Source organism: Vigna radiata, chromosome 6, assembly GCF_000741045.1.
Source record: "Vigna radiata var. radiata cultivar VC1973A chromosome 6, Vradiata_ver6, whole genome shotgun sequence".
Lineage (NCBI taxonomy): Eukaryota > Viridiplantae > Streptophyta > Magnoliopsida > Fabales > Fabaceae > Vigna > Vigna radiata.
Genome location: NC_028356.1, coordinates 27168352 through 27182275, shown reverse-complemented (window position 1 = coordinate 27182275; position 13924 = coordinate 27168352). Strand labels below are relative to the sequence as shown.

Below are 13924 nucleotides of genomic sequence, written 5' to 3'. Positions count from 1 at the left end.
AAATTACTCAAATAATGTAGTGGAGTATCATGCTTTAATTTTAGATCTCGAGACATTGACTAAGTTACATGCTAAAATTTTGTTAGTACATGATGATTTACAATTGATTATAAAACAAGTAACTCAAGAATATAAATATATAAATTCTAATTTACTTGAGTATATCATAAAAGTTTTTAAGTTGTTAAATAATTTTGAACGAGTTAATTTTGAACAAATATCTCGAGAGTTTATTTGTGAAGCTATTGATTTGGCACAAACAGCCTCAAAGTATAAAATCTTAAATATAAGTTTTGATAAGTTGATCCAAATAAAAGAAAATATACCTAAAGAGTTTGGCGTTTTACAAATAGATGATTTGAAATATGATAATTAGAGAAGTCCCATAATCAAATATTTAAATCATCCTAATAGATGGAACAATGAAATATCGAACTTGTAATGTAATTTTAAATAATGAGTTGTATTGAATATAATATAAATTATGTAAAAGATTTCATGTATTCATATACTTGTATAAGATATTTTATTTGTAATAAATGAAATTTAAACTAAATTTAAAATATAAATAATAAATAATAATAAACAAACTAAAAATAAAAGATAAATATAAAATATTTATTTAAAATATCCAATAATATAATACATATAAAAAATTGTATAAAAATTGTGTTTAGTATTATTATGAAAGAAGTCTATAATGAGATTTGTGGATTTCATTATGGGTGAAAAAAATAAGATGATTGTTGTATATTAATGATAAGTAATTATGACTTGATCCATTTAATCTTGGTCATGAGATAATTGTACAACTCTCAACAATTTCTTTTAAACAATTGTTTCACAAAGAATTAATCATGTGACCTTGATTTTTATTCATTATAATGTTTAAATTGAATTCTGTATAATAAAAAAGTAAATTATCTATATTTAAGACATTCTACTAAGTTATTAACTTTAAAGACGTTAAGAAAGAGGTAAAAAAAATCCTTTTCATCCATGAAAATATGGGATTATTATTTAATATCAAGAAAAAAAAAATATATTAATTGTATTTTTATGAGATGAGATTACAGTGTAAGAATTGTATAAACTCCTATGATTCAACAAGGCCAACACAGTCATTCCAAACCTTCTGGCTCCTCTCCATGATCTCAACATCACTGCTCTTGAACTGCGTCTTAGTCAAAACAAATTTTGTCATATCATCGTGGCACACTTTTCCAACATCATGCACAAGTTCGTCACAACAATCTTTAATGATAGTTGCATTACCATAAAATACAGCAAAGTATATGTCTCTACCACATATTGGATCTAATTTTGATGCACAATTAGCCAAATAAGTTTCGTACGATGATGACACTGGCCCAGGCCAATTTGATGGTGCCGGAGCAACGTTAGAAAGCACAATGTTGAACATCATAGACCAACTCATCATAAAACATAACAACATTAATAGACAAAAGTTGTTGCTGAATGTCGCCATGTCTGATTATGAAAGAAGCTCTTGATGATGGTAACACGTTAATGATGGTGCTAAAATAGTTTTCAGAAATTATATTTATACTTGAAGAATATTGCTTCTTGGTTCGGTTTTAATTGCCTTATTGAAGAAATGAAAATTTATGTTAGTAATTTATTAACTGCTAAAATATATAAACGTTCTATTAACTTACATACTAACGTTTCCACTAATGTTTAACCCAAGAACACATTTAATATCGTGGGAGAAACAGTAAAGAGACGTCACTATTGGTAACTTCATATAGAATTCAATTCTTATTTAGTTTTTTTCTTTTTGGTATTTTTCTGCAGAGCTTTCCATAAAATTAACAGAAATGCAATTTTTTTTTCATATAATAGGAGCATAGTTGTAACTAATTCACATGAAATTCAAACTTTTCAAAATAAAGGATAAAGAAATGTTAAAACTACATGTTCTTTCTATTATTTCTTGTTTAAGGTTTTGTTGACTTGAATGGATTTAAGGAAGACTAATTGAATAAATTTGAGAAGATTTGAAGGTAAACTTTTTGTGATTTATTTGATTAGATTTAGAGGTAGTTGAGAGTGGATTTAAATGTAAGTGAGAGTAAATTTGAAAATAAATTCTTTTAATTTTTTCTTCAATATCATGGGAAGTGATTTGGAAGTAAAATTTACTTTCAAATCCATTCTTACTTACCTCCAAATTCACTTAAATAAACAATAAAAAATTTACTTTCAAATTCTCTCAAATTCATTCAATCACTCTTCCAAATTCATTCAAATGAACAAAACCTAAGTGAAATTTAAGTAAATTTACTAGGTCCTATAACTAAAAGTATAAGACTTACTTACACTTCCCGAAAATTAATAACTACAATGTTTAGTGATTTTTCTTTTTTTTTTTTCAATACAATATTATTTTTTGGACTTGCATATAAAAAAACGTTCTCTCAAAATTTTTTTGTTGTAATGCTCGCAAATCATTTTGTTTTAATCATTATTGTAATTATTGTCTAAGAGCTATACACAAGTATTTAGTAAAGTCCATTAACTTGTTATTAACTTTATTTAATAGTTTATTAGTCATAGTCAAATATATTACGTAACATATATCAAAATATTCAAAATTTTGAGTTTATAAGCTACAAGTTATTTTCATTTTTGTTTTAACTTTTAGCTCATATATCATTTAAATTTTTTTCAACTACTCTCCATTCCTTTTAAGACGTTTTTATGATATTCTTAATTTTCTTATGTCTATTGATTCATATTTTCAATTTTATAAATATATTAATTATTGCAGTACTTTTAGTATTTTTTTTTATTTTTTTTCTTTATATTTTTTATGCAGTTGAAATTAAAAAAAAATAACATTACAAATTCAAATAACTAATATTTTAATACAAAATCTTATGTGAAAATTACGTATAAGGAAAACTAATATTTTAACTCTCACCTGAAGTTGAGTACAGGATCCTGTACGTTAATAACTTTTTTTTTTAACAAATTTTTTAACAATAGAATATATGTTACTATTTTATTGATCTGTTTGAATTTATTTTTAAAAAATATTTGAAACGAATCAATTACACATCACTGCGTATGAGTTATAAAAATGTTGTCAAAAAAATGTTAAAATTCTTTTTCCTTGAGTAAAACTCTTTCACACCCACATTGCATATGTTATCGGCTAGAAGTCAAACTCAAACGTCAATATCCTTTATACCGAAGAAGCATCCCAATGCTATCAACACCATTAAGAATTATATGCAGACACTCCTCAATAAAAACGAGGAAAATATTCAACAAGTAGTGACCGAAATCCAAGAGATGTAAGAAAAGTTTGATAAAGATTTAGGAAGTTGTCTAGAATTATTGTGCGCACAATATCGTGAAGAACTTCAAGCTTTAAATCAAAAGCTTGACAACATTAATAAAGAACAGTCCATCCAATGGTTGAAGATAAGATGACATTCTCCATATTTTGTGGAGTGGTTGGGTCTCAAACAGCCTGAACTAATAAGGCTTCTTCATTAAAAAGGATGGACCAAACAGTTGCATCACACACGATTGTGCCAGAAGGGATTCTCCATTGTCAGAAAGGTAGGAATGAATAACAGGGAGACATATGCCAACATCAGCTAAACAGGTTGACAGAATGAATAACACTTGTAGATCTTGCTTCTATCAATGGCCACAAAGGAATTTCTGGTTTTCTTGCAAAGTTGTTTTTAACTAGTCATCTTGAATTACTCACAATGGAGGAAACTAAAGATAGTAGGAAAGAAACTTCAAAAATGAAAACAGTGCAAAGCCACTTGTGCTTTTTATGGGGATGGCCAAGTAATTCTGGAAGATCTAGAAGTAGAAATGAGAAAACGAGAGTTGTCGCGAAAATATGCTACAAAAATTTTGAACCATGCAAGAAGTCACTGGTTTTCCAGGTCTTTTGCTTTGAAATATTTCTTATCATTAATGAAACAGAAGGAGTCATATCGACTATCACTCAAACCTCTGGACCTAAATTGGCATAACCAATGGGTTCCCTTCTTATGATTACATGTTGATAAAGATGGGTCATTGGATCAAGTTTTATCGTTCCAACCTTAAGGACAAGGTTGTTCTATAGCGATATATAATGATAGAATATAATGCGTATAATAGGAGAAAACAAATTAAAAATTAGTTGTTAGTTGGATTGTTAGGTTGAATGAGACTTCCTTTATATAGTGGAGGGTCGTTGCAAGCAGGGGATGATTTTGGATGTTTAAAAAAACTGTTAACAAGATCACTGGCATCCTGTGTGAAGGGGTTCCCTTGGAGACAATCTTGTTCTTGGTGCCTAGAATCAATGATGCGGAATCTTTTCAGTGAATTTGGATGTTTTGCACTGGTGTTCTTGGACTCCTCTATCTATTAACCTAATATTGGAATTTGTTTCCTCTTATCATATACATTATATCCTATTCTATCCTGTCAACTGCTGTGTCATTTTTGTATGGGGATTTTTTGGTGATGTAGTGGTTATCAAGTATTTCTATTCCTTAAATGCAAATAGAAAATAACCACTTTCTTTATCTGTCTTTGTTGTCTCTACAGGTTGGGATACCCAACTCTCTCACTTATATAATTCTTTCTTGCTGACAAAATAAATAACTTCGTCCTTTTAGTACTTAACCTGCGCGTGACGTCGTTTATTTAATTTAATTAGAGGAACATATGCGTTAAATTCAATGGTCTTGAACTTTGCAGACGAACATTGGACTCGGGCAAGAATCCATAAATAGTTCGAAACCTTTTCCTATGACAGATACAATATAATCAAATTAACATGACAGACACAATAGCAGAGACAGCGTGACAAAAAGTCACTAAAGACCAGATTTCGATGTTAATTGTTCGTGTAAACTGAGGTGTTTTAACTTTGATGCCAATAAACTTTTCATGTTCCCTAAATCGGAAAGCAAAAGGACAGGCACTATAACTTTAGGAAAATCAAATGCCTACTTATTCCCTCTTAAGCAACACTTTCACAGTTTACTGAAACCAATTACAGGGCCTAAAAAAAAATTTCATGGCACTACTCATAACTGCTGAAAACAATAATCAAATACAATAATTGTATCTTATATATTTTAAAACTAACACCGAACCTCTAATTAACCTAAACCAGAGTTAGTTCTTGACACAGGCCTCGACAACGAATGATTAGGAGCAGGCTGCACATTACTGGGGCCATTGAACATCGAATTTGAAGAAACAGCCTGTGATTGTTGTATCATAGATAGGGGCAACCTTTGCCCTAATCCAAACATTGAAGGCCGTGGGACAAAGGACATGTGTGGATGAACTGGTTGGCTGTTGCCATACCCTGAGATGCTAGGCTGAGAAATCATTTGCTGCCTACTGTTGCTATTATTATTAATCATGGAAGGACCAACACCTGATACATTCATTGGAGGAGTGGTTCCACCATTTCCAAGACGTGCTGAAACAACATGGGACCGTTCAGAAGCAAACCTCAGCCTCAGCTTCTCAACTTGTTCACATTCCTTCATCAACTGTGTTTCAATTTCTGCAAACTGCTTCAGCTTCAGTTCCAATCTTTTCAACTGTCAATACACATAACACGTTATACACACCAAAACACTAGCACAGGTCGCTTTTAAATTTTCCCAAACTGTTTTCATTCACCTATACTGCAAGAAAAATATTTAACTAGTGCATACACATACATATATATGCACCCAGATTGAAAATGGCTGACACATGGATGAAGTATGTAGCCAGTTAGGCTAAAGCAATTAAGTTAAGAAATAAAAATGCAGTTATACCTTAGTATTAACAATATTAGCACATAGCCTCTGAATTTCTCGCTCTTCATGATCAGCAAACAATTTAGCTTTCATTGCTGCAGCAGAGAGGCCCGCTTTCGCAGCATCTTTGACTTTCTCAGCAGACAGCAGGGTCGACCCAGCATCATCTTGAGCACATGAACCAGGTACTTTTAACTTGTCCTCTGAATTCAAATGAATCACTTCTCAAAAAGAATTACACGCTTGGTATTACCACTTCACCAGACAATGGGGGTATAAAGCAACCATAAAATAACCATAAAAATGAAGCAACCATAAAACTAACCATTTTTCTGATTCGAGTTTGCAACCATTCCATGATGTCCACCATTTCTATTATTTATGCTTTCTGAATTTGCCCTTCATAGAAGCAAATAAAAAATCCTAATTATATGAACAATAAAATAAGGCTGGCTCTTGGTGCAGGGGAAAATAAAATTATGGACAAAGACAAAGTGAAAAGAACAATAGCAAATGACAATGTATTAGTGTACAAGTTATAAATGAAAAAGGAATAACTAGGAAAAAACACTTCAAACAAGAAATCAAAGTCACTGACACTCACCTGTTATCATTTTCCAGAGCTTCTATATCTGACGCGCTCCCTGAATTATTCTCTGACAATGCAGCTAATGCTGCGTGAGCACAAGTTGCAGCTACTCTTGGTCCAACAGCAGAGGCTAAAAAGGCAACCTTTACAATGCACCCACCAAAATCAAATCGTAAGAATCCAATCAAAAGAACTCCAGAATATAATGGACAGACTGACTTGTTGTGAAATTCTGACACTATCATCACTAATTGAATGTTTGGGAAAGATTTTCTGGATGACTTTTTTTTTCAAAAACTGTTAAAGCTGTCAAAAACAATGATTTTACCAAAATAAACTGAATCAAACAGACATTGAGATTTTCTCCTTCAAAGAGGAGAAATGCAACTAAACCAGTTAAAAGGACAAGATATTAGATGCAGCACTGATAACCACCTCACTGTCTTCTAATTAAGCATAGTGCATCAATTAATAAATGACAAACTGAAGAATATCATTTCCAGTCACATACCAGTGCCATAACTGGATTTCCAGAACTTGCAAAAGGAAGCCTGTCATCAGAATCTTGGTTGTTATGTATGGGTCCTGTAAGAACACGGATATGAAATCAAAACCATATCACAAGTAGAGGTTACAAAGTTTCTGTTTTGGTAAGACAAACCTGCTGAATCCCCATTGGAGCAACAATGCAATCTTCCATTACCCTCTTGATTATTCATATTGGATGACAAGGAAATACTTGATACATTGATGTTTTCTAATTTTCCATCTTCTACAGGTAGACGGAGAAAATGAAGAATGCATTGTGCTTTCGACTTGGTACCAACATGCTCAGCAATTTCATTCCAATTCTCATTGTAAATCTCCACTGCTTCAAGCAGCAATAAAGTCTCTTGATCAGTCCAACTATCCCCATCTAGATCACCATAATCTGTAGTTGAATCCACTGTAATAAAATCTATACTAGAATGACCAGCAACAAATCTCCCATCGTGAAAGCAATCAGTGCAGAGTAAAATATCAACCTGCAACAGGGAGGTCAACCACAAATAATGACAAATGTTTCCAAAGAGATTCTACAGCTTAGTTTTAGACTTGGGTCATCATAATGTACCCATATTTGTAAACGTCTAGAAATATCAATGAGAGAAATCCTTCCTTGTAGCAGAATGGAAACTTTTAAAATAATATAGTAGATAAACAAGCACTGTCTATCTTACAGACTGGCAATCACTTGCCAGCTGTCAGAGTTTGTCCTGGTTAAATGGAAGACTGGCCATTCAAATCTGTATTAGAAGAATAGGATTGAAGCCACAATGAGTACAAACACAAAAGAAAACAAAAAACATGAAGATTATTCCAATTGGTTCCCTTTAGCGGAGAGAAGCACACAGGAATTCAAGACACTAATCTATAATAAGGAGTGGCCTGGTACTCTAATTATGAAAAGAAGGCTACCAAAAAGGTATCTTGAGTAGATTTCTGGCAGTTGATAACAAAGCCAAAGTTGACTTTTAGTTTCTAGCCTTTTGTATTTTATACTTGCTTGCACTTCTTTTATTCCACTCCTATAGCCTACAGGGCTCTTGTAGACTATGATCACATTACACAAGAAAAAAATGCTTATAGAATGCTCCATAATAAATTAATATCAAAACTCATCAAAGACAAATCATCAGATATTTCTCCATTGAGACCTTCAAATATCTATTTCTACCACGTATAGTATTTTCTTGAACTCTAAGACACTTGATTAACAAAAACAATGCAATATTAATAGAATTTTAGTTCAATGTACCAATATAACAAAACCTAATAAAAAATAGAAGCCTAAGACAGACACTAACATGTGCCTATTTTGATGCCACTTCACAACCACTTCAATTTATAAATAATGATGTTCCCATCCCATCCTATAGAAAAAACCAAAATTATTTTGTATGGGGTAATCTGTTACCTAGCATTTTTAAATTTGATTTGTTTTTCAATCTATATTAAAACCAAGGAAATGGATTGCCAATAATATAAATGGTATGCAACAACATAATGTATAATCTCTTAACTAAAGGAGGTTTGTCTCCAGCAATCATATGTACAAAAAATTCAACAATGTCCACTCTTCATACGTATGCACTGCCATGTGTTAATAACTCCCATTCCAGCATATTAATCAGAAAGGTAAATTGGACAAACGGAATCATGATAGGGTGATGAATCAGCTGAATTTAAAACAAAACACCGGTGTACCTCTTTCTGTGATTGGTAGTATACAACAGGAAGAGAACGAGAACAATAGTGGCAATAGTTTTCAGATAGATACTCTCTTATTGTGTCATCCAAATCAGAAATATTCGTATTGTGCATTGTTTGACATGAATAAATTTCATCTGCTTTGAATTTACACTTGGGCTTGTCAAACTCAATCAAACTATCTATGGATCTTAAAGTCACTGATGGCACACATAGTGCACCACTAGTGTCCTCCGTCAGGCAAGAATCATTGTCCATATACTCATGTCTTGGCTCCTGAGCACAGTAATTGATAATTCCCCATTGATCAAGGAACCTTACAATTCGAGTTAAATCTTCAGTACCAACACCAACAGACAAAACCTGACAACTAGGGACTGTAATCCTCTTTCCTGGGTCCTCCATGTATCTTGCAACAATGTAATTCCTACATTCCATGTACTTCTCCGGGGTATGATCTGGTGACTTTCCAGAGAAGAAATGTGGCACTGCTTGTCTCTCTAGTCGATGCACTGAGGCTGGAGAAAACCAATCTGTCCATATATATTAAAAAATTTATCATGTAATTCAACATGTTCAATCACCCAAAATTCATTCTTAACATACCATATCTAATCACCCACAACCAAAGCATATTTTAAGCTTAAAATTTACATATAATACCATCAAATGGAAAAAACATGTAAAGGATATTTAAAACTCATCAAAACAAAAAAATTCCATACACGTTGAAGAAAAGTTTCATTTTAATAAATACTCATTGTAAAGACCTTTACTCTACCATATCCTACACATGACTATTAAAAACTATTACATAAGTCAACAATTTTGATTTAAATATCAATTTAGAATAAAAATAAAATAAAACTGCATTCCAATTAAACTGTTGAATAAACTATATATAAAAAGTTCTCATTCAAATTTAAGATAAGAACTCAAACTTGACAGAGAAATTCAATACATATAAAGGAGTTGCATCCTATAAAAAAACAAGTTCAAATGAAGAACCTGAATGCATAGGAACCACTAGAGCCCTAGTGCCAAAGCGCTTAACAACGCCAGAGCCTTTCATAACTGGAGGAGGAGTGGCGACAAAGCTCGAGCCCCCAAGACAATCAGCGGTCACAGTCGAGGACGCCTGAAGCTGGCCGTGAGACACATTCTCGAGAACCGGAACGCCGTGCTGGGAGTGTCCCCTGCCGAACTCCAGAGCCGCAATCGCCGTGACCGCTGCATGAGGACGGGTAACAGCGCGCCTGATAGCCGGCGGAAAGCGTGAAATCTGGACTCCATCGCGCGAGACGACCTCGATCTCGACACGCGGGTCGGTGTTGGGCGGCGCGTTAGGGCTGCGGAACTGGTCGTCGGAGTCGTTGTTGTCGTCGTCATCGGAATCGTTGTCTTCGTCATCTTCGTCATGACGCTTGGAGTGGCGTTTGTGAGATTCTCGCTTCCTCTTCCTCCGCCATTTGGTTCGGTTCTCTGTAAAAAATAAAATAATAGAACAGAAGATATTTAAAAAGTGAAAAAAGAAAAGAAAATTAGAATTGAAATGAGTTTGACTTGAGTTGAGAAGGAAAAAGGATAAAAAAAAAAAAAGAATTTTTAGGTTATTGTGGATACCTGAAGGGAAGGAAGGAGAAGGTGGCATGGGAAGTTAAGGAGAGAGTGAGTGGGTGTGGGGGTGAAAATTAGTGTGGGGTCGCTGATTCGCGCAAAGGGTGGTGTGAAATTTGGATTTGAAAAATGGTTGTGTTGTGTTTGTGTCAGGTTTGTGTTGTATGATAGAGAGAGAGAGTGAAGAGAAGAAGTGAGAGAGGCTATGCTATGATTTAGGGCATTGAGGAAAAAATTCCAAAATTGTATGTGTTGATGTGCGTTTGCTTCTGGCTGGGTTCATCGACACGTCATTTTAACGCCGTTTTCCGAGGAGTGGTTCACACGCGATCTTTCTGGATCTGTGTCTTGTTTAGTCTTAGTGGCTGTCTTTCACTCTAGGCCAACCAGTTAAGGCTTTCTTCTGTGACCTGATTTCTTTTAGTGGTTTTGTGTCAGTTGTTTTATTGTGAATATTAAAATTAGTGTATGTTATTGTATTTTAGAACCATAGTTGGATAATGAGTTAATTCATATGCAATCAGTTGTTCGGTTCTGTGCAAAATGGGTTTTTATTAATAAAAATTAACTAGAATGAGGTAGGTTTTTTTTATTTATATATTTTGACTCCAATAAGTTTTTATTTCAAAAAATATAATGAGTTTTTGCTTTGAATATATAATAAATACTTTTCATTTTAGTTACCATTTTAATTTAGTATTTTATGTTATATGTGTAGGGTATACTTTTCACATATGTAAATGTTGAAAATGTTTTAGGTCTTTTCTTCTCTTGTAAAATATTTAAGGAAAATGTAGAACATATTATTGTATTTATAAGCAAAAAGTTTTGAAAAAAAAAATAATAAACATAATTTGTAAAATAAATATGTTTTTAATTCTAATAATTACATTTGAAAGATGATCATAGAAGAGAAAAAAAAAAACATAATTAAACTTATTCTTTACAATAAATTTATCAAATTATGAGAATGGAAAGATATTCTTATTTTGTTCAGAAGACACAAATTGTGAGAGAAATAGATTCAATCTTTCCTTTTTTTATTTCAATTGAAAAAAAAATAAACTTGGTTCGAGTTTTTAATATACAATCTTACTATTTTAATTTCTTATTAGACTTAAACTCATTATTTAAATAAAATTCAAATTACTTTAAATACATTCTAACATCTATTTTTATTGATTATTGATAGTTTTTCTTGATTCTCATTTTTGTAAACACTTAAGAAAATTTTCTATAGATTCTATTAATAATGAATTTAGCAACCAAGTTAGCAAGGGAATATAAAATTAGTAATAATTTATGTTTATATTCACTCTAGAAATCAAATATGAAACCAAGATTATGGTCCATTTAACAATAGTAAATGGAATCAATAATTTTCATTGAAATTAAGTATTTGCAAAAGTCAACATAATTAGATAATTAGTGGTCTAATCATAATTATAAAAAATTAACGAGGGACTAAATATAATTATTAAAAATATTCAAGGACTAAGTTGCAAATAAAAAATATTTAAGGATTAATTTGTAATTAATAAAAAATATAGGGGTCAATTTATAATTTAAGAAATTTTAGAAACTTATATGTATTTAAGAAAACATTTTTGAGATTAACAAAAGGCAATCAATTTTTCTCTTAAAGGATGTAAAATTACATCTTTAAGTTAATAAGAAAGTCAAATATAAATAATAATCAATATTACTTTTTATATTATGTACATAGAAAGATAAGGTGTTACATGTTACAATGTGTATCCTCTTGCCTTATTGAAAGTTTATTGGTGTTGATATCATTTTGTTTTCTAAAAGTTGTTTAAGCTTATATCCTCTTGAATGTATGTGCAAGAGTTGATTATTTGTTGCTTGTTGTCTTAAGTTTGTAATTGTTAAGTGAGTGCTTTGTACAAACTTTTTGAATATAGTAGAACTAGTTATTCTAAGGTTGAATATATGATAATTTTTAATGTTAGCAAAATCATAAAGTATAGAAGTTTTGATGATACCAAAATCAAGTCTCAAATGCTCATTTTGCAAGAAAATCTTCATGAAAACTTGTTTTATGTGTTATATGTTGTTGATTCCATGTAAGTCATGCTTTAAAATTCGTTTTGGAGTCAAAAAGCTCTACAATAATCTATTATCTACTTAAGATAATCGATTATTATAAAGAGCTTTTAAAGGTTTCTAAAAGCTCATTTTTGGCTCTGGAATAATTATTACCATAATATGATAATCGATTATGACTTACCATAATCGATTGTCGCAGCTAGCCATTGAAGTTTTTGAGCATGTTTTAATCATTGTGCATTTATTAAATGCATAATCAATTACTATAAATGGATAATCGATTATCATACGAGAAAAAACTGATAACAGATTTTTGGAGGTGTCCTTGAGTGAGGTCTTTATAAAGTTTTAGACTCTTATTCTAAAACACATATCAGTTTTGCTTAAATTGTGAAAAGTGTTATATAGGGTCTGTGTAACTCTTGTGTTTTGCCTTTGAGAACTTGGTGTTGGTAAAAGCGAGAACTTTCACAGGGAATGTGATTGAGTGTTGTTGTTGTTGTTGAGTGAAGCTTGTCATCCTTTATGAAGATTCAAAGGAAGTGTTCATCCTTCGTGAAGCATTCAGAGAAGGTGTTCATCTTTTGTGGCTTTCAAGGGAACTGAGTTTCATCTCTTGTTGTAACAAAATAGGTGTTTCTAAACCATTAAACTTGTCTTTTTGTATGATTGTAATAATTTATTGGTTTGTGATAGTGGAACGTTAATCTCTATTTGGCATTAGCAACTAGACGTAGGATTCTTGTAATCTAAACTAGTATAAAATTATCTGTGCAATTTTTCTCTCTTCCCATACTCTTTATTATTGTTTAATTTATTCGCTAAGTAAGATAAAATTATTAAAGGCACACATTTGCAAAAGGAAACCAATTCAACCCCCTCTTGGTTTATTTGTTCACGTTAAACATTTTGTTGCACCGCTTTGGCAGTTAAGATTGAACCGGTATAAATGTTCTTGAGAATTCCTTCTATTCCTTTATCTTTTTTTCTTATGTTGTTAGCCAATCTTTATCAATCTTGATTCATAAATTTATTACACTATTTTTTCAAATGAAAGGTGTTTTAAAAATAACTTAGAGAAAGGAAAAATCACTTGAAAAGGTTTTGAAACCTAATCATCTCTCTTAGTTTAACTAAACCATAAAGTCTTTTATAACGATCACTACAACCATTTTGTATGTTCTTATCAAGATCTAGTTATAAAATACCTAATGGTTTCTTATCATTTCACGTGTTTCAAGTCTTTCCTTTACTTGATTTTGCTATTGAAATTATAAATCCTTTAATGCTCTTACATGTTAATGAACATGAACTCCTTGATATCATACAACAAATTGTTATCAAAAACCTTATTGTTTTATCATTCATCATTCGTTTGTGGTTGGTGATGGCAATCTCCTAGTTAGGTTGAACCAAATCTAGAAGGAAAACCATGGAAGGTGGTCATGATGGCGTTTTGCGAAAATGATGATAGGTGAAGGTAGTTAAGTGTCTCGGTCAAGGGTTGTTCTATGGTGATGGATGGTGTGTTTAGTGATTCTCTAAGAGAGGTTGGACCAACTCTTGGAGGAAGGTGGCTAAAGGAGTTCAC

General features: G+C 31.8%; 2 protein-coding genes across 4 annotated transcripts; both read right to left on the bottom strand.

Moving 5' to 3' along the window:
- Positions 1-1096: 1096 nt before the first annotated feature.
- On the bottom strand, positions 1097-1489 carry LOC106763639 (protein DOWN-REGULATED IN DIF1 11-like). The gene has a single exon (XM_014647805.1). The coding sequence runs from the start codon at positions 1487-1489 to the stop codon at positions 1097-1099; it is 393 nt and encodes a 130-aa protein (XP_014503291.1).
- A 3420-nt stretch (positions 1490-4909) lies between these two features.
- On the bottom strand, positions 4910-10595 carry LOC106765008 (SWI/SNF complex subunit SWI3C). Of its 3 annotated transcripts, none has more exons than XM_022782329.1 (9): positions 10270-10595; positions 9655-10128; positions 8644-9179; positions 7100-7421; positions 6908-6981; positions 6412-6539; positions 6133-6206; positions 5826-6028; positions 4910-5603 (listed from the first exon to the last, which is right to left on the bottom strand). In XM_022782329.1, the coding sequence occupies exons 1-9, from the start codon at positions 10295-10297 to the stop codon at positions 5151-5153; spliced, it is 2292 nt and encodes a 763-aa protein (XP_022638050.1). In that variant the 5' UTR covers positions 10298-10595; the 3' UTR covers positions 4910-5150. The 3 variants fall into 3 exon arrangements, with proteins under 3 accessions (XP_022638050.1, XP_014504973.1, XP_014504974.1); XM_014649487.2 differs by having other exon boundaries at positions 7058-7421; positions 10270-10593; XM_014649488.2 differs by having other exon boundaries at positions 5826-6010; positions 7058-7421; positions 10270-10590.
- Between the last annotated feature and the right edge of the window lie 3329 nt (positions 10596-13924).

Excerpts from the sequence above, each read along its gene's own strand:
- LOC106765008 (XM_014649487.2), bottom strand. The coding sequence starts at position 10,297 with ATGCCACCTTCTCCTTCCTTCCCTTCAG. Across the intron at positions 10,129-10,269 it reads TTCTCCTTCCTTCCCTTCAG|AGAACCGAACCAAATGGCGG; the intron begins GTATCCACAATA and ends TATTTTTTACAG. Across the intron at positions 5,604-5,825 it reads CTAATATTGTTAATACTAAG|TTGAAAAGATTGGAACTGAA; the intron begins GTATAACTGCAT and ends GTGTATTGACAG.
- LOC106763639 (XM_014647805.1), bottom strand. The coding sequence starts at position 1,489 with ATGGCGACATTCAGCAACAACTTTTGTCTATTAATGTTGTTATGTTTT.